The sequence below is a fragment of the Parus major genome, chromosome 1 (assembly GCF_001522545.3).
Source record: "Parus major isolate Abel chromosome 1, Parus_major1.1, whole genome shotgun sequence".
NCBI classification, from domain to species: domain Eukaryota; kingdom Metazoa; phylum Chordata; class Aves; order Passeriformes; family Paridae; genus Parus; species Parus major.
Genome location: NC_031768.1, coordinates 105,221,205 through 105,243,961, shown reverse-complemented (window position 1 = coordinate 105,243,961; position 22,757 = coordinate 105,221,205). Strand labels below are relative to the sequence as shown.

At 37.3% G+C, this 22,757-nt stretch overlaps 1 protein-coding gene across 5 annotated transcripts in view; it reads left to right on the top strand.

Moving 5' to 3' along the window:
- Window positions 1-22,757, top strand: part of ROBO1 (roundabout guidance receptor 1) — a 690,100-nt gene that overhangs the window by 435,587 nt on the left and 231,756 nt on the right. For all 5 annotated transcript variants that reach the window (XM_015640442.3, XM_019007725.2, XM_015640439.3 and 2 more), the window contains one exon: window positions 5,359-5,685. In XM_015640442.3, coding sequence (XP_015495928.1) covers window positions 5,359-5,685 — 327 coding nt within the window. The remainder of the gene's footprint in view (window positions 1-5,358; window positions 5,686-22,757) is intronic.

The window sequence follows — 22,757 nt, the reverse complement described above, 5'->3', positions numbered from 1 at the left end:
GCTTTTCTTTTCATTACATCTTGCTCACCTGTTTTCTTTCCACTGTGTTCTCAGAAGACGAAATGGAGTGTTTCTCTTCATTGGGAAGATGTAGGATAATTGCAGGTTCTCCTGATCCAAAATGAGAGCCTTGCTTGTCACATTTGATGGTATCTATTGAAAAGAACTGGACCTATTCCCAGATCAGTGTTTGGAACCATTTACCATGTACTGAAATGCATTTCAATAAACCTGTAGTCCCGGGTGGGCATTAATCAGCTGATGTGACAGTGCTGTTACATTCCAACTGGGCGGTTTCCTCCTCAGGGTACAAATGCTCTCACTTGCAGGGGAACATTTCTGTTCATGAAGGTGGCATCCTTTTAAAGGAGTTATGACTGTGAAAAGTAGTGGCAGAATTTAGGTAAAAAGTGTAACTTTTGTTTTTCTAGAATCTATGTTTAATGTTCAGGTGTTAGACATGGACATTAAATAAAACTCTGTGTCAAAGGCCTACTTCTTCAGTCCAAAGCAATGCCAGTGCTATATTCTTCAATAAGTGTTTCAGAAATATCAATAAATGCAGTTTTTACTCTTTTTTTGCTTTACAGCCAAGTAGAATTAGACAAGGAAATCTCTGTTCTGATATAACTATTTTGGGAAAATCCAAATAGGCACAGCATTACTGTCTTTGTTAATTATTTCATGTCTTTGGCTATGAAAGGATGACCGCAAACCCTGGAAAGGAAATGTCAAAATAGCTTCTTTTTAATATGCAGTTCTTTGTAGCAGTAGGCTACAAAGCTCAGGAAATCAGGTGTTTTATTGAAGCTGCACAAGTGTAGTATACAAAGAGGAGGAATATTAAAAGAATGGAGAAGTTGAGAGAAAGAAAATGAATGTGACCAAATCTCAGTGGATCTTCCTGATTGTGCTGTTTTTCCTTGAAAATTATTTGTTGTCTGTGCAACAAAGCAAACTCAGTAGGTTAGGTTGGCTGCAGGTACAGGGGCAGAGAAGCCGCTTTAAGAAAAATACTTTAATTTATCCTTCAGTTATTTTTTTGCCCTGTAGTGCAATGTTACATTGTTTTGCAGTGTGTGCTTGATATAGTACTCAAAGTCTGCTTGCCTCTGGGGTGTGTATGGTATGGGTCTTCCATCTTCAAAAAGGATAAACTAGAATTTAAGACAGGGAAAAAGTGAGCGAATCTTATGAGGGGAATCCAGATGAAATCAGGTTTGTGACTTCTAAGAGCAGCAACAACACAGAATCCAGAGGCTGGTAAAAAAGGTTGTAATTTACATGTCAAAGGCATAAAATTCCACAAAGTTTGTGGAGAGATCTGAATTAAAGGGCACTTCTAGCACAGGAAGAACTAGGTATTTACTGTTTGGGGGTATGTTTAACCTGAGGAGTAGGGAAAGATTTCTAAACACTAGAGCAAGAGACTTATGGATCATCTTTCCATTCAACTTACATAAAACCACAAAGATACTCCCCTCCACTTTTTGAAAAGTTTCTGAAAGAGCTTAAGTCAGTACTAGAAACACTGGGGAATTGGGGAGGTTTTTATGTTCTGATAAGTATAATTGTTTGCAAGGATTGGCTAACACTGCTTTTTAACTTGTGGCTTTGTTTGTTAGCATTTTACCAATTACTTTGACAGGCCAGTTACACAGATCTTACCTAGGGTTTCAATAATGAGAAAAAATGAGTGAGGTTCTTGTGCTCTGAAGATCAATGTTAAATGCAGTATTTGTGGAGTGGAAAAGAAACAGGACCTAAACAGAGTATACTAGCCCTTAGGAATTTGGCTAAGGATGCAGTCTGTCACGCAGTACTTTATAATACTTATGATAAATTGCTATTTAGATATATAGTTCTTGGGAAATGAGGTTTTCCATGTCCATCTGAGCTCCAGTTTAGATTGACTGATGCAGTTTATTTCAACAGCACAGAACTTTTTTGTTTTCCTGCAAAGGAGTATGTGTTTGTACACAAGGGGTACATGGTGTTTGAACTCCTGATATCAGCATCTTTCATATTTAAATACATTCCCTGCTGTTTATCAATAAATTTTGTTTTAATATGCTACAAACAAGGTGTTTTAAGGTGCGAATAAAGGCAAATCTTGGCTTCTACAAGTTTGTCATTTACCTAATGCAAGTTTTCTTTGAACCTTCACAGCTGTTTATGTCATTGTTTGGATTCTTGCAAAAATTGTTGTGGCACGGTCCAAGAAACTGGAAACATTATTTAATATAATTGTTCTTTTAAGCAGCATGAAATAATTAGTATGGTGTACTTTAATTGGTGGCATCAAATTGACTTTTTATGAAAGACTTGAATTGTAATAAAAGCAGAGAACACAAGTTGGTTAGTTCCTATACCCCAGTACTGTCATCTTTGGGAAAAGAAACAGCACCTCTGTTGTATATTTAATGGCAGATCCAGTATGTATTAGGTGCTCAGCTTTTGGAGTTTGGTGGGTTATTTTAGGTTTTTTTTTAAATCAAATATCTTCTGGGAAGGGTTTTTGACACTAAAATTATAGGATTGGTGCCCACTCTAAGATTTATGTTGATAATTGAAGCTGCTTCCTCTCAATAAAACATAAATGCAGTTTAAATAACTAGCTAAAAGAAAAGAAATATTAAAAAAAAATTGTAGATATGTAGAAAGATGATAACTTGGTTGTCAAGGCCATTATACCCCTCAGGCAGTTGTCACTAAATCTGTGGTTAATGCTCACTATGTGCCAGTCAATTAATCATGCAATTTTTATACCTTTCTGATTTATATAATTGTGTTATGAAATTTGCTAGAGAAATGTTACTTGATAAAATGCTAAGATAAAAAAAAATAATAATTTAATAGGCATTTATGTTATTTATCTTCTGAAATAGTATCTAGCAAAGATAAAAATATATATGAGCATTCTTGGATGATCCTGAAGGATTTTTTTTCCCCGCTTAGGGTTTTGAGTCTCAGTTTTCAAGAAAGTTTAGAGGTCAGTCTTTATGCTTTCATTCTGTACAGTGCTTGAAGTACATGCAGAGCCAGTTAAATGTCAGTGTGGAAAGCTTGTATACAATATATCTGAAAATGGTATTTCATTTATTTGTGGTCTGGGCCAGGCTTACAGAAACAATAGGAGGCTTGTACTGTATTGTGTGCTGGCTAGCTAGCATTGCTTGTGAAAATGCAAGCACGGTACGTACCAGCATATGTCAAAACTTTGGTTTTTAAAAGACTTCTTAACTGCCTTTTAAACATCTTACATCAAAATTGGCTTTTTATTTTTCCAGACTGTCTTAGAGCAATTGATTTTAACTCTGTAATCCTTTGTTTCAGTGCCTTTCCTTGGGAATTACATGGGAAGTGAGTAAAAATATAAACAAAATAAGCTTTTTAATCCCTCTCTAGGCATATGTACCTTGGAAAGAGGGATTTTAAATTGGCCAGCCCACTTGTGAGGGCAGAAGTATTGAATGAGTATTTTACACAAAAGCTGTGTAAAAGTTCAGGATGAGTGGACACAAATGCAGCTTTGCAGTAACTGAGATGTGTTCTCAGGGAACACAGAAGTCTATTAGAGGGTTTTTTTTGGTGCTGCAAATGAGCAGTGCTGGTTGGCACAATTTTCTTTACTTGTGCTCTTAGCTCTGCTTTCACTGGGATTGGCCTGTGACAAACCTCTTGGAGGTGCTGCTTAAAATTTGGCTTTAGTGTGATGTGCAGGCTTGGGGTGTGCAGGCAGCAGAAGGGTTTGGAAGCTTCTTGGCTTCTGTATACCCAAACCTTATCTGAAAAGTAGGTTTATTGCTGTTTGAAATGTTTTGTATTTAGTGATCAGCAATGTTGATGTAAAACCACCCCTAGTCTGGCCATACTGACAGATTTTTGACAGTGGTAGTTCTAGCTGATTAGTTAAATATTTAATTATCTTGAGGTGAATAAAATGTGAAATAAAATTAAAATTGTACATTTTAAAAATACTTTTATGCACATAAATATATATTATATGATAAATATGTCCTGTATATACATATATATTTAAAACACTACTCCTTGGAGCTCTCCTCTTCTTGTGTCCTTTTCCTGTTTCCATATCAGTTTATGGTCTATTAACCTGCAGTGAATAGATCTTGTGTTTCTTTCTGTTGCTTCGCAGCTGTTCAAACCCCATGTTAATAATGTTAATGAAGAATCTTGGCATCTGAGATTTTAATAATCAGGAATTAGTGACCCAAGAGACTAATTTTTATCCATGACAAAGTTGTGCTTCAAGACAGAGAGAAATAAGGAAAAGAGCAATTTGAATTTGAGTCAACATTTTAAAATGCTGAAAGTTTTGATAGCTGTTTATTCCCCCTTTGGAATTCTTGGGTACCCAGCAGGTTGTCATATTTGTCTAAGGTATATATCTATACAGATTAGTGCTGGGGTTGTATGTTTGTTTGGGGTTTTAGGGGGTTTTTGTTCCTTTTATTTTTCCTTTATTTTGTGTTTTCTTTTTTTTTTGGTTGGGTTTTTTGGGGTTGTTTTTCTTTAATTAGTTTGGGGTTTTTTGTTATTTTTTTTTTCTTAATGCAAGTTATCAGCTCAAATTTTGACACAGTCTGAAATCGAATGCTTTTCTAGAAGAACATCTTGTTTAGAATTACCTTGTCTAGAAGAGCATCTTAATTTCTTATAACTTTTATGCTGGATAATCTTTCCTCACAGTTTTTTCTGAATTGGCGACATCTAGAATTTTATGAAGTGAAAATTTCCCCTGATGCACGAGGCATAAGAAGTGCCCAGGCTCTCCAGGCATTTATACTTCTATGGCACTACTTACCAAGGAACTTAAGAAGCGACAGTAGAAGCGAAATAAAGCAGCTGTGTGGGCCCTGGAAATGTTAGAGTTACTCTGTAGATGTTGCATGAATTAATGGCCTTTCCAGAAGGTTGCATGAGGTTGGCTGTGACTTTGGGTTATGGATTAGAAGTACCAGTTCTGCTGGTTGAGGTGGTCTGATCTCTGTGGAGTATCTGTAGGACTAGTTTTTGTAGTTGAAGATATGCATATGCACGTATGTATAAATTTATGTACAAGAACTGATCCATGTAAAGATGGATGTGATTTAGGAATGTGGCCGCTCACTGAAGTTAGGTCCCCTGTTGAAAAAAATGCTTTTTAACATGCTCACTTGGGAGAACCTTGCGCACATTGAAGTGCACTAGGGTTCTCTTCTGTGTACTTTAGGATGTTAACAGCTGCTCTTATTAAATGCTGAGCTACGAGGTGATGGCTAAGTAGTTGTTTTGCAGAACACCGTGACTGTAGCTGGCAGTGATTTCCTAAGAAAACTTTACCTTTTTACCTTGCAGGTTCCCGTCTTCGACAGGAGGATTTCCCGCCTCGAATCGTGGAGCACCCCTCGGATCTGATTGTTTCCAAAGGAGAACCAGCCACTCTGAACTGCAAGGCAGAGGGAAGGCCGACCCCCACCATCGAGTGGTACAAGGGGGGGGAAAGGGTGGAAACGGACAAGGATGACCCGCGCTCCCACCGGATGCTGCTGCCCAGCGGATCTTTATTTTTCCTGCGCATCGTGCACGGGCGCAAGAGCCGGCCGGACGAAGGGGTCTACGTGTGTGTGGCAAGGAATTACCTCGGGGAAGCTGTAAGTCATAATGCATCGCTGGAGGTGGCAAGTAAGTACATTTCCCTCCTCCCCCACTTCGGTAACAGCAGCTTGCTTTGATGTTATTTGAAGATAAAAATAAGTGTGAGCTGCCTCTGAGGCAGTGACTTAAAAGCAGTGAAGGAATTACACGGTTAATTATTATTTATACAGAGATAGGAAAATAGAAGGAGAGTCAGAAGATGTGTCACTGGAGAAATTCAGAGGATTTTGTGCGTTTTTTCTACTTTTATGCTTCCATGAAATTATGATGGCTTTATGTTTGTAAGATTTTGTATACTTAGTTTCAATTTATATGTGTTTTATCCTCTCCAGATAGTCATGCAATTTACAGTGTGTAATAGGAGGCAAGATAGCCAGACAGGATTTGATCTAACAGGATAATCATTGCTGCACAAATAAACACTAGAAAGAAGAATGGCAGATTTAGAAACACTATTTTTTTTTTCTTTTTCTCTAAAAGAACTTGCCCAGAAAATTATCTCTCTGGTTTTAAGTATTTGGCCAACGGAAGGAGCAGTCAAGTATGTTCACATCACTTTGTAATGCTTATCTCTTCCTGTATATCCTTTAAACTCTACTTGTTGTAGAGGAAGAGAGCGTACATTAAAGTGGTTTAAGCATTCATATGGAAGGCCAAGTGTAGGTAAAAAAAAAAAAAAAAAAAATCAGTTTTGGGGGTACTAAAGTATGAGAGGAAGCCTTGCAATTCAAAGTTAGGTATCTATTTTGAAGTGGCTTTTATAGGCTTCCTTTGTAATGTGTAGCAATCCACCTGGTGTCCTGTTGAAGAGCAGCACAGAACTGGGTGAGTCACTCTGAAAACACTAATCTCTGTTGACTGAATGATTCATGTTGTTAAGGAGCTCTGAAGAGGCTCCTATCTCTTAGATAAGCTAAGTGCCACTGTTGGTGTATAATTTTAGAAGGGATAGATTTTCATAAGTCTCACACAAGGCCAAGGAAATGGACTACAAATCTGGGCATTTACTTGAGCCCTCACATTCAAGACAATCCCAAGGACTTTGATAACTGCACCAGAAAGATGTTAAGCTTCACATATAACAGCGTAGATATACATGATAAAGATCGTGCTGCTTCCTTCCTAACCACTTCTAGTGATAAAAGTAATCAGTTTCTGGGTAGCTGGAAGTAGGCTTATGCAGTAAATGTGTAAACTTGTTTGAATCATACTCTTTGACTCGTTACTCCCAAATGCTATTATCTGCTATCGTGTAAGTGTAATTTTGAGTGGGCATTAATGGTTGAGATCTTGATTTTTATCTAATTGCTGTTTCATTTATAGCACTTCACCTTGGTTCTTAGAAAGGGTTTTAATCTTCAATGCTTATTTCACTTTCTTTAAGTTTCTGATGTACCTTGAAGCAGAGTGTTTCTGTGTTTCTCATCAGAACCCAGAAACCTGAGGTGGACTTGAATGATTGATGCACTGTGGCATGCATCAATTCAACTGGTGCATAGTTATTAAATCTGTTTGTCACCCCTGGCTCAACTAATTTTCAGGTGATTATAGTAGAGAGTCTTACCAACAGGGTCTAAATGCAAAATATTGATATTGCCACAAATTTTTGAAGAGCTTCTGCCAACACTTGAGACAAAAATAACAATCTTAGAAGTGTATAAATGTACACCATTTAACAAAAATGTAGCCTTAAATTGTTAATATTCCTCAAAGTGGATGTCACTAGCCCTTTTATCAAGGGCTTTTATCAAAAAATAACCACCAACAATGCTGTAAATGAAAAAAAAAAAAAATCACAATCTCTATTTGACAATCAGATTTGTAGGTATAATGATAAACAGTTTTAGTTGCATACCAGGACATCATAGACAAAGAATTTTAACAGCAAAGTTTATTTTTTTAGTAGAAAGGTACTGATATGATAATGCAATAGCCCCAAAACAGTTCAAATAATGCAGAAGAAGTGAGGAAAAAGGAAAGAGTTGAAGGCTGGTGGAATAAATTTACATTAAATTAAAAAGCTCTGCATTATAGGTGTGATGCTGTCGTCATTATAAACTGGAGCTACGTTCACAGCAGTTTGCTGATTTGTTCTCAGTACACTGTTCTGAGCACAGAGCATTTACATTTGTATGCCTGTAGTCACACACACTTGCTGGTTTAGAAATCCATATGTTACAGTTTAATTTTTTATGTTTACAGAATCAAATTGCCTTTGTTTGATTTCTGCTTTTCACAAAGTACAGAGTATGATTAAGAGTGCTCATTATATTCTTTGATGCTACAATTTTAACTAAGAACCTTTTGTGAAACAGGAAGCAGCATCGTGTTTTGGAGTTCACCTGCTAACTCTGACTGGAAGAGGCAGCTCATGTCTGCACCAGTTTGTTTCACAATGTGATAGGAAGTTTATCACTTCTCTTCCATCATCTCCTATAGTAACACGTTCAGTTATATAAAGTTCCTTTGCTTTTCAATGAGTGTTGTACACTTGACTTTAGACTCAGGTTAATACTAAAGTAAATTTTCATATCTTTTATGCCTTCATGCAGTTATTTTTCAACTGTTCAAGCAGTTCCCATGCTCATCTTTTGAGATTAATCCACAAAGAGAATTTGTTGCATATGTAATCAGGTGGACATCTTCCTTAAGCACTCTGTGCTTAGATTCTACAGTTGCAAAGAAGGAAATGTGGTGGGATTTCAGAGCTACAAAGATTTCAGAAGATTGCACTTTATTGAAAGCTGTTTTATCTTTTTAAAATACCTGTGTGTTTTAAGAGCTTTCAAAACAGCTTTAGATTTAGTTACCACAGGGGAGCAGTGACTTAAATCAGAGTTGAAGATGATTTTCCCTCTGCTTTGTCCCTTTCTCCTTGGTGACATGACTGACATTTGCCTGTCAATTTAATCCAGAGGATGCTGCATTTTATTCCACTGATATATATCTAAGTAATGATATTGTTAGTCCTCAATTAATACCATTGAACATGACCTAAATAGCATTTATTATCAGCAAATTGAATTAAATAAGTCTCTTATTCAATCTATGGCTCTTGTGACCCTTCCAGAATGTTTGAAGATACCATGTGTCTATATACAGCATTAAGGACTTGTTACATTTTCTCCACAGTCCTATGTTATTTTATACAAAAGTGTTTGTACAGTTGTATTTGCTTAAGTTTCTGTGGTTATTACTTTGAAACCATGCCCCATCCCCTAAAAGTCCTTAAAAACAAGGTGGTCCTCTGGCTGGTGAAGAGTGGTATCCTACATCTACCAAAAATCTTTTTTAGCCAGCCACTTGGTATTTTAGGAATTAAAATCTTTCAGACCTTTGGAGACTAGTAAAACTGCTCTCTGTTACACAACTCTGTGCAAAGCAGCTTTGTAATTCACTATTACCTCACATTTTCTTTGTAATTTGGATCTGTCGTATTTTCATAAATGGGAAGGAGATAAATTTGCATAAACAAGAACTCAAATGTGAATCACAAGTCAGTCAAATAAGCGATGTAACTCCTGTTTAACTGGGGCATTTATTTTTTTTTAAGTTGACTTGTTTCACCTGTGTTTGAAATCCCATTTCCACAACTTTTTGCAATGGAGACTGGCTGTATATGTTTGGAGTTCATTTGCAGAAGGATGCAGCTTCTGCAGAGTGGCCCAGAAGGGGTGAGTGATGGGATAAGCAGGTAACAGGGCTGGAGGCATCCTGCAGACTGAGGCTGCTCCTGGTCCGTTTCCCTCCCTCTTCCTGACTTCCTGAACTCAGCCTTTTGATCACCAGAGACCTACTTAAATTAGCTCCATGTTTTGTTCAGGAGGAATGTAACTGGTTTTGGATTACTGCCTACCAGTGACATGTTCTCTGCTGGTGAAAGGTCCTAAAGAACGTAGAAAGGGCATGTCCCTGTCAAAATGAAGCTGGGTAATTCTCTCTATAAATGTCAGCTTTTACAGGAGGGAGAAGAAAGTGGAATCATACTTCATCCTCTGAGTAAAGGCTCAAGACTGTTTTGACCCTCACATAAATAGTTGGAAAACAAAGTTGTTTTTCAGAGTAGAGAAGTAGAAGCAGTTTTGAAAAAGTGCATTAGCAGACTGGAAAGTGTCTGCAAGCTGTTGGAATCTCTCAGGGTTATCTGGTGAATGGATCCACCTGATTAAATTAATTTGTTGGTGAGTGATAGTTTGATTCAAGTGTTTAATTTTTTATTATTTATTTTTTTCTGTTATTCCTTTTTGAGGAAAATTGTATCTCTGGATCTTGTGGATATCTATTAAGTAACAGTTTTGTAGAAGCCTGCTCATCTCCAGAGTGGCAGCAATAGCTGCGAGGGTGTATTAATCTTCCTTTCTCTACTCTAAGGATTTTTCAGGCTGTTAAGAAAAAATCAAATACAAATGAAATTGGTTATGTTTGCTAGTCAGGGACTCTGCAGATCTGTTTTTCAAATCATATTTCTCAAAGCTTGTTTCTCTTTTGCCACCAGAGTTCTTTCCCCTCACCCCTTGCCTTGTCAGAGTGAGTTTTTAGAGAAGGGGTATATTTATGACCAAGCTATTTGGCATGATTCTTTCATGTGTAGCTTTGTCATCGTCATAACATAATTTCCAGTGCATAATAAATGATGGCTCTAGTTCTAAAAATGCTTTGTTAGTTTTAAGATTATAGTATCTGAAGATCAGTTATGACTTTCCTGTAGTTCGTTTTCCTGTTACGCAGAATATAAGCTGCTCAATTAGCTGCAAAATTCTTTCTCATTTTTCATTAATTTTAATTAATATACAGCCTTCCTCAGTTATTGAATGTATTATTGCCTACAAGTTATGCAATAATGTCAAAATGCAAACAATTAAATTTGTTTAAATAGACCTTATGTGTGATCACTGACATGTTGAGATGGGAAAAATAACTCCTTTCTTCAGCTGCATGAGAACAAATAAAACATTTTGGATGCATATCAGAACTTCCATCATTTGAGGCATCCCATGTGTATGGCAAGCATGTGCTGTTTATGTTGCTTACAGTTTTATTTGGCAAAGTCTCACAAAAATCAGGGCTTCATTTCAATTAAATGGTTGGTTTTAAGGTATCACAAAAGGTCTGTCTTTTTTGAGTCTTTTGCTTGCACTCATGAAATAAATGGATAAAATAATAGAGTTACTGGCTGTGCTTGCTGTAGAGGGGGTTAAAAGGTTAATGCGTGCATTAAGGAATAAACTCATGTACAGACTTAAGAAAAACGAAATGCTAGAGATTAAAAAAAACCAAAACCAGCAACAACATTAAAACCCAACCTAGAGAAAACTAAAGCAGTGAGGCTTGACTGGAAATGCTGTAACTTAAATATGCTTCTACCTGTAAGTTTCGTATGGCAGAAGTTCATTCTACAGTTATGTCTAAGTCTATTATTAAAGGAAATTTCCATGTTTATTAACTAAAATGGAACTTGTATGTACTTGGAAATTTGTAAGATTAGTTCTTGAAAGTCTTAAAAATCATGAGATTTTTATTTTTAGTTGTTCTGTAAGAATGTTTGGAAGTGTTTTCCATACTACATCTGACGTGCTAAGATTCACTAGATTTTGGAAGCAGACTAAGAGGACTTTCATTGTGGATGTGTGCCAACATATTTGAGCTTTATAGCTAATTCTGTATCAAAACAGCTCACAGGTGAATGTTATCGTCAATGGATAACAGTGATACTTATAAAATTAAAATTTTTCATGGATGCTGTTACATGAGGCTTTCAACCACTGTGAAAACAGAGCACATAAATAAAAGATTCCTGTTCAATGAAATTATCTACTCCTGCCAAGATCAGGGCAAAATAATGCACACTTTGCCTGAAAATTGTTCGTCCATGTCTGTGTTTTCCCAGACACTATGCAGAACAGAGGAATTTAGGAGTTCAGTTCTTGATGGGTTGTGATACTGTGAATAAACAGTTTTTTCTTAAGCTGATGAGTAATTTAGAATGTTATGCTGCCCGTGCTGGGATGGATGATTAAGCAAAATTAGATGTTTTATAGTCTTGGCAGAAATTCCTGAGCAGCTCAGTGAATTCATAAATCAAACAATTTGGTGGCAGTCATTTTATGAAATGGGAGCTCTGATGGGTAAAAGATTATCTGAAACCATGAACCAAAACTGGGGAATCTGGCTCTTCAGTTGAGGTGAAAGCTTTGCTTTTCACATTTAATCATCAAGTTGTTAGTTTCAAAGCAAAAAAATTGAATCAAAATTGTTCAGGTTGAAGGGCCCTACTATTTCAAGCATGTGTCTGAGACGAGTATTTAAGTACTTTTCCTGAATCCAGCCAATATAGTGGATTAATACAAAGATCTCATTAGTTTTGCTATTCATTGCCTGTGGAAGACAATTTGGGCTCTTAAAATCAAGTGTAAATGCAAATAAAAACAGATCTCCTGATTGCATGAAGGAGGAAAAGGAGATTTTGATACCAAATTTTGTTTTCAGCGTTTGATGCTTGTTTTTCCTCCCTTCCCATGGCATTAAGTGATGTTCTGTTCAGTAGTTTTCCAGCCAGTGTGTGTGCCCGAGGGCTGGGAAGGATTGAGCCTCAAGCAGAGTTCAGAGGGACTGAACTTGCACTCTTTAGTGCAAGTTATCAAATTAACTGGGACCATTGGCTGTCTCCTCCTTTTTCCTGGTTGTGATCTTCCTCTGGTCCAAGGGAGTCTTTGTATGGTGTTCTCATCTAAGAGGTGTCTAGTACATTTTCCCCCAGTTTCTTCTTTAAATTGTTGATCTTTCTTCCTCCTCCTCCACCCCTCCTGCTCCTCCCTCCCCCAAGACATCTTGGTACAACTAGATGAAGAGAAAATCATTCCTATTTTTATAAGTCTTTCCATTTCCTAGCTGATGATACAGGACATATGCCTGTAGGCAGAAGTATAAAGTCAGACAAGTAAAATGTTGACTAGCAATCCTCATGCATTGGTTGTTCTGATGTTTTTTCCCCAGTATAACACTTTCAGAACTTCAGAAAAACTTTTTTTGAAGTCTTGCTTCTGAGTTAATATTTGGAAATAAATTTGTGTTTAGTCAATACATTTTGTCTATGAATTTAGAGTATTTGGAAAATACTCAATATTTAAGAAATTTTATTTTGAATTATCATTCCCCAGAAACCAAAAATATCATCCGTGTTTAAAATTTTGAAGAAATTAATTTTTATTTTTCCTATTTACTGTCATCAGGTTAAAACCTTTCTTTGAGATCATACTGCTGACAAAGATAGATTTGCATCTTTGTGTCTGTGAGCTGTTTTGATGAGAGCTGTCTGACTTGACTTGCATCCTGTATGTAAATTGATTTCAGCCGATCGCTTTGAATTTGAAAGAAATTTAATTTGAAAACTGCCCCGTTCACTCCCTGAGGTAGTAGATGCTTCTCTACGTCATCTGTTAAGCAGTGCATAGTCAGCATATGTCTGTTCCTCTCCTATTTAAACTGTTTTCTCCAGAGAAACAGAAATTCCCTTTAGACCAGGCAGACATCTGCTGACTCTCTCCTACTAGCAAAGCAACTGAAAAGATATCTTTCCTGTGATTAAAAGAAATATGTCTGGAGGCGCTTAGTTTTTGTTCAATTAATCAAAGATTAAACACATGTGGACTCTCTAAACTGGGCTTCTTTGTGCTTCTATGCTATCAAAATTGATTGGGGAGAGGAGCTGTGTTAGAGCTGGCTAGACTGAAATTTAATTTTTTACCTATATATGTGCTATATAACTCAGTTCCAAAAGGTCACAATAAGGTGGAGGGGAAAAAAAAGAAACCACACAAAAAAAAGCTTGTTTGTTAGTTTTGAATTAATTTATAACTTTAAAGTATTTGAGTTTATGGGAAAAAAGGGTGAAGTGTCAAATAGTTTTTGTAACACTTGCTTTTAAAATAAAAAAAAAAGAGTCTTAGGGTTATGTGATTGGGCTACTTTATACATAGTTGCCATTTTGGTAACCATTTCCAGATGCAAAGACATTTTTGGTTGCTTTTGTTCCCCAATTCCTGTTAGTGAATGCTTTCTTGGCAGAAACTGTTAATGTTAAAAGTCTGGTTTTCAGCTCAATGCCTTATCCTTACTTAACAATAATATTTCTGATAGACTGTTTTGTAAAAAACCTGCAGGCTTTTCTCTGATGTTAAAAGAAATGAATTATTTTTTTTCACCTGAAACCTAGACTAAGAATTCTGCAAGAGTAAGATGGCAATAATTAAGCAGATTCCTTGAATACCATGGTGTTCTTAAATTTTTCGTCAGACACTAGCAAGTCTCTCTTGTAGACATCTTTATCTGAAGAGAATTTGTATGGCTCCAGTTTTATTAGTGGAATTAGTTCTTTGGTGTAGTGTGTGGTATGGTTTTAAAACAGGAAAGGCTCCACTGATAAAGTAACTTCACTGAGATTTTTTTAAAGTGGTGCCTTCTAGACTGCTCTTTGTAATACCTATGATTTTGTTTTCTTAATAGATCAAGTTTTCCTCAAAATATATGAAAACTTGCCTATGTTTCACTTTCTGAATAAATATAAAATCCAGTGTAAAGGTCTGGCCTTTCATAAGTAGGCATCAAGCAGCATTTTTGGCAAGATACTTTGTATGGTAGCGAAATTTCTTTATCACATAAAATGTATTAGACTTGTAGAATAATTACTGAAGAAGTGGACACTGAAATATTCAAAGCTGCCATTGAGGAATTAGCTAGTAAAATACAAAAAAAAATATATACATAAGAAAAAGAATCAAGGGATACTTCTATTCCAGCACCTTAGCATTGTTTTCCTTTTGCAGGAATACCACGGAAACCCCTCTCTCCTCTCTCCTATTTATAAGTGGGTGTTTCAAAACAAGTTTTTGAAAGCATTTTATAATACTTAAATATGCCCATATTTGGGAATGAAGGTGATCTTACTGTTGCTGTTTTCTAGACAGAAGAACTGAGGCAGTAAGAAATTAAATCTTGATCTCAGTCACAAAAAAATCTGTCAGCTCTGGAGAGGTTGGGAGCTCTCTGGCAGTTCTGTTTGTTCCTCACAAGACTGCTCTTCATTGCTCTGTTTAAAGGACTAATTGAAATGTTTCATAGCAATTTTTAGCACTAATTACAAATAACTTTGGAAACCCTTTGAAATGTTCCAAAAATTACCCCTTTTGGGTGGTGCTGGGATAAAAAATGCATTCTCTAACTTGTAATTTTCCATTTTCCTGGATTTATTCCTCTAGAGCCTGTATTGCTGATTCCCTATGGTTATGGGCCTCATTATTTTTTTGTTTTTTCCCTGCCAGCTGCTCATGGCTCAGATGAATATATCAAGATGATTGAGTCTTTAACCCTCTGCTGCCCAGCGAGCGAAGGCCAAAAAAATGAAATGTGTAGGTGCTGAAGAAGATGATGGAAACAGGGATACTTGTTTTTCTTCCTTCATCTCACTGTGTTCCTGCTGGGCTTAGGACTGCTCTCGCAGAAGCAGATGAGAATCATTGATTTTAATTTCACTCATGCTCAGGGACAGTGTCTAAATTAAAATTCAGACCCTTTATTATCGATGAGGCACTCAGTGCCATGGTTTAACTGGTAAGGTAATGTTAGGTGACAGGTTGGACTTAATGATCTCAGAGGTCTGCTCCAACCTAGTTTATTCAGTGGTTCTGTGGTAGAGGATGTGAAGATTTTGTGTCTAGGCCAGGAACTTGCAGGCGATTTGCTCCGGCAGCGTGACCTCCTGTTGGAGAGATTGCAGTTCCCATGGACTGGTGCTGCCTTCCTCCCTCTGTTTCTTGTAGGGGATCTTGGGGCACCAGCTTACTCACGGTCCTCCCTAATTACACAGAGATCTGGCAAAACTATCTCTGCAAGTCTCATCACAAAAGGTGTGGGAGCTTGAGAGTCTGGAGTGGTGGTGGTCGCTCCTCTGGCTTAGTCCAGTTTGGGGCAGATGCTGTGAAGGACCCAGCTTGCTCCAGCTCTGCCCCACACAAGCTGCCCTCTGGACAGGCAATTTGGGAAGGTGGGGAAGTGCTGGAAGTGTTACACTTCCATTCTAGCCCCTCAGCCATCACCCATGTTCTTTTGTTCCTCCCACTCCCTACTTCTCCTCACTCCCTTTCTCTCTTCCCGCTCTCCTGTGGGCTAAGCAAATTGTTTAGCACAGTACACGATGTGCTGTCTTTGCTCTAGGCCATCGTGGGATCCAAGTAAAACCATCTTGCAGAGCTGGATTCAGCCTTCAGGCTGTCAATTAGTTATCCCAGTTGTAGAGGGAGAATTGCAACTCATGCATATTTCTGCTCTATGTCATGGAATAGATGCCGAGCTTCAAAGTTAGGAGGGTAGAAAATGGGAGCAGTAATTAGCAGTTACAGTCCCTGGTTTTGCTCCTTCAGTGTGCTGTCATCATTTAAATATTTTGTTACTGGAAAGCAGAAAGTAAGCTTAATTTTTTCCTGACTTCAGTTATGACAAAAAAGAAACCTGATTTAAACCAGTCTTCCTAGAGGATTAGACGAGTGTGAGTAGAGCTCATCTGTAGAAGAGCAGTGTAAACTAATGGTAAAAAACTGATTTACTTAGCTTCAAATTATCTGACTACTTTGTGAAAAGAGTCAAGCAGTGACCCTTTCCTCTAAACACACACACATAGACGCACTGGTTTAGTAGATAGAGGTGGAAAGAGTAGATGTGCATAGTTCAAAATGCATTTACCCAATAATCATCAGTCACAATTTGAAGGATTTGCACATAAGACAAGTAAGATAAACAAGATAAAAAACCCAGATAAACCGGTAGTGGTAAAGCTAAGTCCACTCTCCATATTTGAACTGAATGGCCTGGCAAGTATATGCTTGCACTGAAATGCCACATCATATGTCTGAACATGAAAGGTATAAATAAGTCCAGAAGTTTTGCATTATGGGACCATAGTCTGTTAAGAAAGTGATGCTTAACAGGACCTGGAATCACATTAGATAGTCTAAGAAGATTTTTAATCGAGCTGTGAAATACAAGTAAAGAGATAAGGTACAGGTGACTCATCAGTGAGGCAATTACTGGAATGCTGAATCCACTCACATGCACAAAAAAAGGACATTGGTAAGCTGGAATGGGCTTAGAAAAGTTGCACAGTTTTTTCCAAATTTCAAAAGCTTGGGATGCATGAGACTTCTGCTCAGCCTAGTGTAATTTTGTGAAAGCAAATGTTCAGAGTTAGCCTGAGGCTACAAGTTAACTCATTTAGTACAGAAATGCCAATGAGGACTGTAATTCCATGACCACAGATGCAGGGATTCTGTCTCTATCAAACTGTATCTATGTGTGCTACCCTGACCACAGCTACAGCTTGAAGGAGGCATAAACAATTCTGTGCCTACAAAGTAAATCAGTAGTAAAACACTGCTTGTTTTGCTGTTCTTAAGCTTTCATACTGCTCTGGGAATTTAAATCAGCATCGGAGTTTATTTCACTACTGCTCTTTATTCTTCAATTAAGAATACAGTAAGGGAAGTCACAGGATGAGAGAGTAAGTGTACAGTTCAGACTATTCAGGCTCCTTAAGAAGTTAGGAATAATTAGCCTGAATTAGTGTCTTGAAGAAATACTGTTATTCTTTAGTGAATCCAAGCAAAGCAGAAGGGGCAGAAGAGAACTTGAGAAGCATTGTTGGAAAAGTGGTAGTTTTTAATAAGCTTTTCTTTCATGGGAAATCTTATTTCCCTTGGTCATATAGTACTTGAATGAGGAAATGTGTATTTTAAAGTTTTTGGGTTTGTGATTGTTTTGTTTTTAAACATTTGGTTGGAGTATTCCTATATTGAAATGAACTGACACACAAGAGTGCAAGAAGCTCTGTGTGGTATCTTTAAAGAGCTTAGCAGAAAGTCTGAATTGGTCTGTGGTCTACATCCAAAGGCATTAACTATTCACCAGACTTTAGTTACTGTCTCTGTCTGTAATTCATCTTGATGGCATCTTGTAAAAGCCATAGACCACCAAAAGAGCAGGAAACAGTTGAAAGGAGCTGGTTGCGCACTAGTCTTGCTCAGCAGATTTTAGCTAAAAGTATTTTGATGTGTGCACAGCACAAAGCAGGTAAAGGTTTTTTTATTCCTCGGCTTGTGGGCACTCAGCTAGATCAGATCTGCCAGCTGGGATTGTGTGAGAAAATGATGAGTCTTGCCCAGTGGCAGAAGGTGCCAGTCCCTAAGGGCTTCATGCCTCCCCACTTTTCTCCTCTCTTCCCCTTTTTCTGGGGGCTCTTAAAATCGTAGCTGTTTTCTGATAATGCTGTTATACCTGCAGTTTTAGCCCTTAATGGGCCACCTTATGTCTCCTCTTCTGGATCTCAGGGTTTTTGGTATTCTTTAGAGTTGGGGCAGCTGCAGGGACTTAGGAACAAAGGAAGGGCACTACCAGGTCAGGCTTGAAAACAGAATCATTACTTACAAGAAATCAGGGAAACTCTATTTAATGGATCTGTCCAAGCTAGGTAAAATTTTGTGCATCTGTTATTTCCAAGGTTTTATATTTTTTGAAGCTGTGTTGACAGCCCCTCTGGAATTTGGTAAGTTCTGGCCCTATGCAAGTGAACAGGTTATTGTTCCTGATGATGTGTGGTGTTGGCTCTACGTTCAGCACTGGGTTGTGGCTGAGACCTAAAGCACAGGAAGGCATGTTAACAGTAATGATCTCTTTATTCTTGACTTTTAATTATTTGAGCTTCTGTCTTTCTATTTAAATGATTTGGAGAGATAATAATTACTTCCCTTGGAGGGTATTAGTTTGGCTAAGATGATTTGTTGAGATATATGGCTTAGTGTGCCTAATGCCTGATGATTATTTGCATCTAATTGTTCCCACTATAGATAGTATTGGAGATTCTTCTGGTTGAGGAGCTGAAATTGAATCTGAAATATATTTGCATAGTGGGAATGAAAAATCACAGCTAGGCCCTTCTATAGGCCTAGTATCAAACTTTGGAAGACATGGCATTGCTTTTTTTAATTACAAGGGAAACAACTGAATGGAACATTAAGATGTGTCAGTGTTCATGTAGATTCAATTGCTGAAGGTAATAACCATTTTAACTTTTTATATAACATACCTTTGATCTTCTAAATTAAATTTATACTAGCATTATGATTTAAATTGTTTAATTAAGCATACATGTGTGCATTATGTAAGTTTTGTGCATATCTTACTTAAAATATAAGTTCTGCAGAAATTTATTCAGGTGTCTTTTTCAAAACTCTGTTAATTTAATACACAGAGAAATTCTACCTTAAAAAATAAAATACAAAATACATTTTCAATTACTGCACGCAATAAAGATCTTTTATGAGCCTGTGCATTTTATATTTGTATCTTAGATTTACTGTGTCATCTATAAAAGAAGTAATATGGCCACTATAAAAAGTTATGGCGGGCTTTGCAGCTTTATTTTTAAGACACTGATTGGGAAATTGTGCAGATTTCACCTTCTCAAGGAACTTCAAGGTGTGTGTGGAAATAAGAGAGCCTCTACAACAAGACTTTGGGAAGGAATAGTGGTACACTTGGGCTCATTAGAGGGAGAGAAGCACACTTTATGAAAGAGGATTTTATTCAAAATATGTTGGAAAGTACTGTCTGAAAGCCCTCCCCCTTTTTATGGATTGGAGTAAAGTTAATGCTGGCAGAAGCTGTGCTTTGTTATGGTGGGGAGAAACAGCTTTATGTGATGGGAAGGTAATTGTTTCTTTGTGACAGCCATGGAATACAAGGTAGGATGGTTTCTTTTGGTAATGTAGTAAACTTTTTTCTAAATATTGTTTAGAATGCAGTTTCAGTGGTGGGTGCCAGGATGGTCAAGTAACACAAATGCTTTTTGGAGCACGCTTTGCCATTTTGTTTAGAAAAATAGTAGTCAGGATAATTTGGAGCTAATTCATAATAAAAGGCTCCTGGGTAGAGAATTACTGTTTCTCTTGCAGCTTTGTTCTGGGGAAAGGATTAGTGGTGGTGTGAAATAAGACTTGTTAGCCAATAAACGTCTCTGTGGGACATACTGTGTATGTCCTGGGGAAAGCTGGCTTTATGGTGTGACTGTGGGCACCTGAACTTGTTCATTAGTGCAGCACAGGCCAAATCCCTGCAGTTCTGCTTCGAGTGCTTGTAAGGCACAGGAAGATTTTGGAGGGAGTGTAATGTGAATTCTCCTCTGGCTGCTATTTCACCATAGATGTTATGATAAATTTAAGGAGGCAAGGAATCTTACCTCTGTTCTAGTTCAAGATGGAGTGGAAAAGGTTGTACATGAGGACAGAACTGATCTGTGTTTAGTCATTAGGTGATAGAAACATGCTCTTCTGTTAGTGAGTGGAGAGAAAGTTAAATTTAAATCCAATAACTTTTCATTTATTTGGTCGTTTTCTGGTAAGCAGGATACAGAAATGGCCTGGGGTTTTTTCCTCTTTAGTTAAAAATGGGAAACTCTAATGCGAACAGATTTTAATTTATTTTAATGATGGGGAGAATATTTGGCTTTTATTCATGGAATCCTTTACTTAGCTTTTACCTCAGCCTTGGGCATACTTCCAATAAAGGAGCTGTTAATCTCTATTATTACTACTTTTTTTTCATTTGTCTTTTGAAGACCTAGTTATCTTCAGAAACTTGTCTGTCCTTAAGGTTTACTTTTATTTGCTATTTTTCTTTCTTTACATATTTTTGTTCCCCCAGCTGAGGTTTATCTCTCCATGAAGTGATCTACATTAAATTAGTCCATATAAATAGACCGGTACAATGTCTACAAAGTATATCTTGGTTTGATATGGAATATTTGCAAAAGAAAAATAAATTACTTGAGGAGGAAGGCTGTGTTTACAGCAAAGTTCAATCAGACTAATGCACATTCACAGCCCGTATCATTAGGATAATACTAATTACAGAGGCAGTGTATCTGGTCTCTGTTTGTTACTCCAGGTGGGCTGTAGCCATCTCTGTTAGGTGGCACCTTGACAGTTTCCTGAAGCAGCAGATAACACCTGCTGGAAGGACAATGCTCTCTTACTTACCTTGCTTACTTTGGCAAGCTCAGTGTAATTTTTGACCACATCAGTCAGCATTTAGCAAGCTAAGTAAGGGAGGTATTTTCCATTTTGGATGGTTTGCACAAACATCTTAGATACTTTGTGTTTTCAGAGTGGTCAGCACCAGTCTGCTCATTCATTTGTGCACCATTAGTACAAGTTTCAGTTTAGTTTGTTTCATATTTGAAACATTCAAATGCTCTCACCGAGGTGTTTACTGAGGTTGGTTGTACGTTGTCTCTTTCAACAGACAGCTAGAGAAGATGATTTATTTGAGTTGGTGTGATGTGGCCTTGCATGTTTATAGCCTTTGAACATCGTTGAATAATCTGTTTTCTATTGTGCATGAAAGTCTTCTGCAGCAACTTTCATTTATTAAGAGTAGTAGTGGAAAATAAACCTAGAAGTAGTTTTAATAATATGTTTAAAGGTGTATCTTTAGTGGCCTCAGAATCACCATGCTTGGAAGGTTTCTCTGCAGAATGCATTGTCCAGGCCCCCCTTCTCAAAGCCTGTTCACTTTTAATCATGTGGAAAGGGTTCAAAATAATGTCAGTGCCAAACTATGCCTGAGTTTATAAGGGAAAGTAATAGATTTCAGGTTGTCATAAATCTGATGCAGTAAATCAGCTCTCTTAGCTCATAACATCACCACGTTCTTTCTTAGGGGGGAAATCAAGAGATGCACCAATGAAAGTCAGGATTGATCCAGAAGGTTTTTTAGAGTTGTACTCTTCAGACTTTCCTTAGTGGACTTTTTTATTTTCTTGTGCATACAGTTGTGCGTGAGAAAATGAAAATTTTAGTAAATGTAGTGTGAGATTGCCTTACTTTTTCTACTAATTAAATGAGATTTTTAAAAAGTATATTATTTTTTGGTTAAAAATGTATAATGATTATTTTAAAGAAATGAAGTAGACAAAAGTACAAACCACGTACAAATATATTTTTGTACAGCCTATGCTGAGCAACAGGAGAAAATACTTAATTTTCTGTATGAAGGTTTGCAAATATGGTATATAACCTTCACCAGAGTTTCAGAAGTCATATATTACAAGGAAAAAAAATCACCACCTCTATTCTGGTTATAATGTCTTTGGTTGGCTTATTTACTTGGTTGTGTTCATAATATGATATGTGACAGAAGTGTTAATTCTCTTCTTATTGATAAGAAACTTCTTCAGTATGAAAATATAAATTGAATTACTTTCTTCTAATGCATTTTTAGTTTAGGTTTGTTTGTTTTGTTGTTTTTTTTTTTCTTCTAGAAGAACATTAATTAATATGTCAAACACTCACCACCACCTCCTTTCCCCCTCTTCAGTTTTTAGGTATAGATACTGAGGAAGTCAAGAAGGCATTAAGAAAATTTGTGTGGTTTTCACCTTTCTGTGGTGACCATAGAAGGAAGTCCAGCATTCCCAGGATCAAATAGAGCATACAGCCTAGACTAGGAGTGGACATATGGAAAGGGAGGGTAGGGAGAGCTGAACAAGCTGCAGGGAGTGATGGGTTTGTACTTTCAAAGTGCTGTTGTAGACACTTTCCAGGCAGAGGTAGCAACTTCCAGCTTTGGGTGTTGAGCTTGGGCTTTGCCTTATGACTTCTTCCCACCAGTCTGCAGCCAGTTGTGATTCCCACCTGAGCTGGCAGCCTGAAGTGTGTCCCAGACATGTTCCAGAGCTGGCTTACTGCTCTCCAGGATTCTTCAGCTCAGATGCAGACTAAACCACCCTTCTGTTGCTGGTCTTGTGGGGCTGTGCCACAGATCGCTTTGCGCGTGGCAAGATCAGCAATTCTTTGTGCGGTTTCTGCACATGGACATTGTCAAGAATGAGAAGAAGACAAAGGAGATGTTAATGGGAATGATTTTTGTCTCCACCTAAAATAAATAACCTGACTGTAGTTTGGAAAGGTTTATTTTATTATCAGTTTTATGTGAGAGAGCTCAGCCTGGATGTCTGTGTATTTTGTTAAGCCTTCAGAGAAAACCTACCAGTAAAG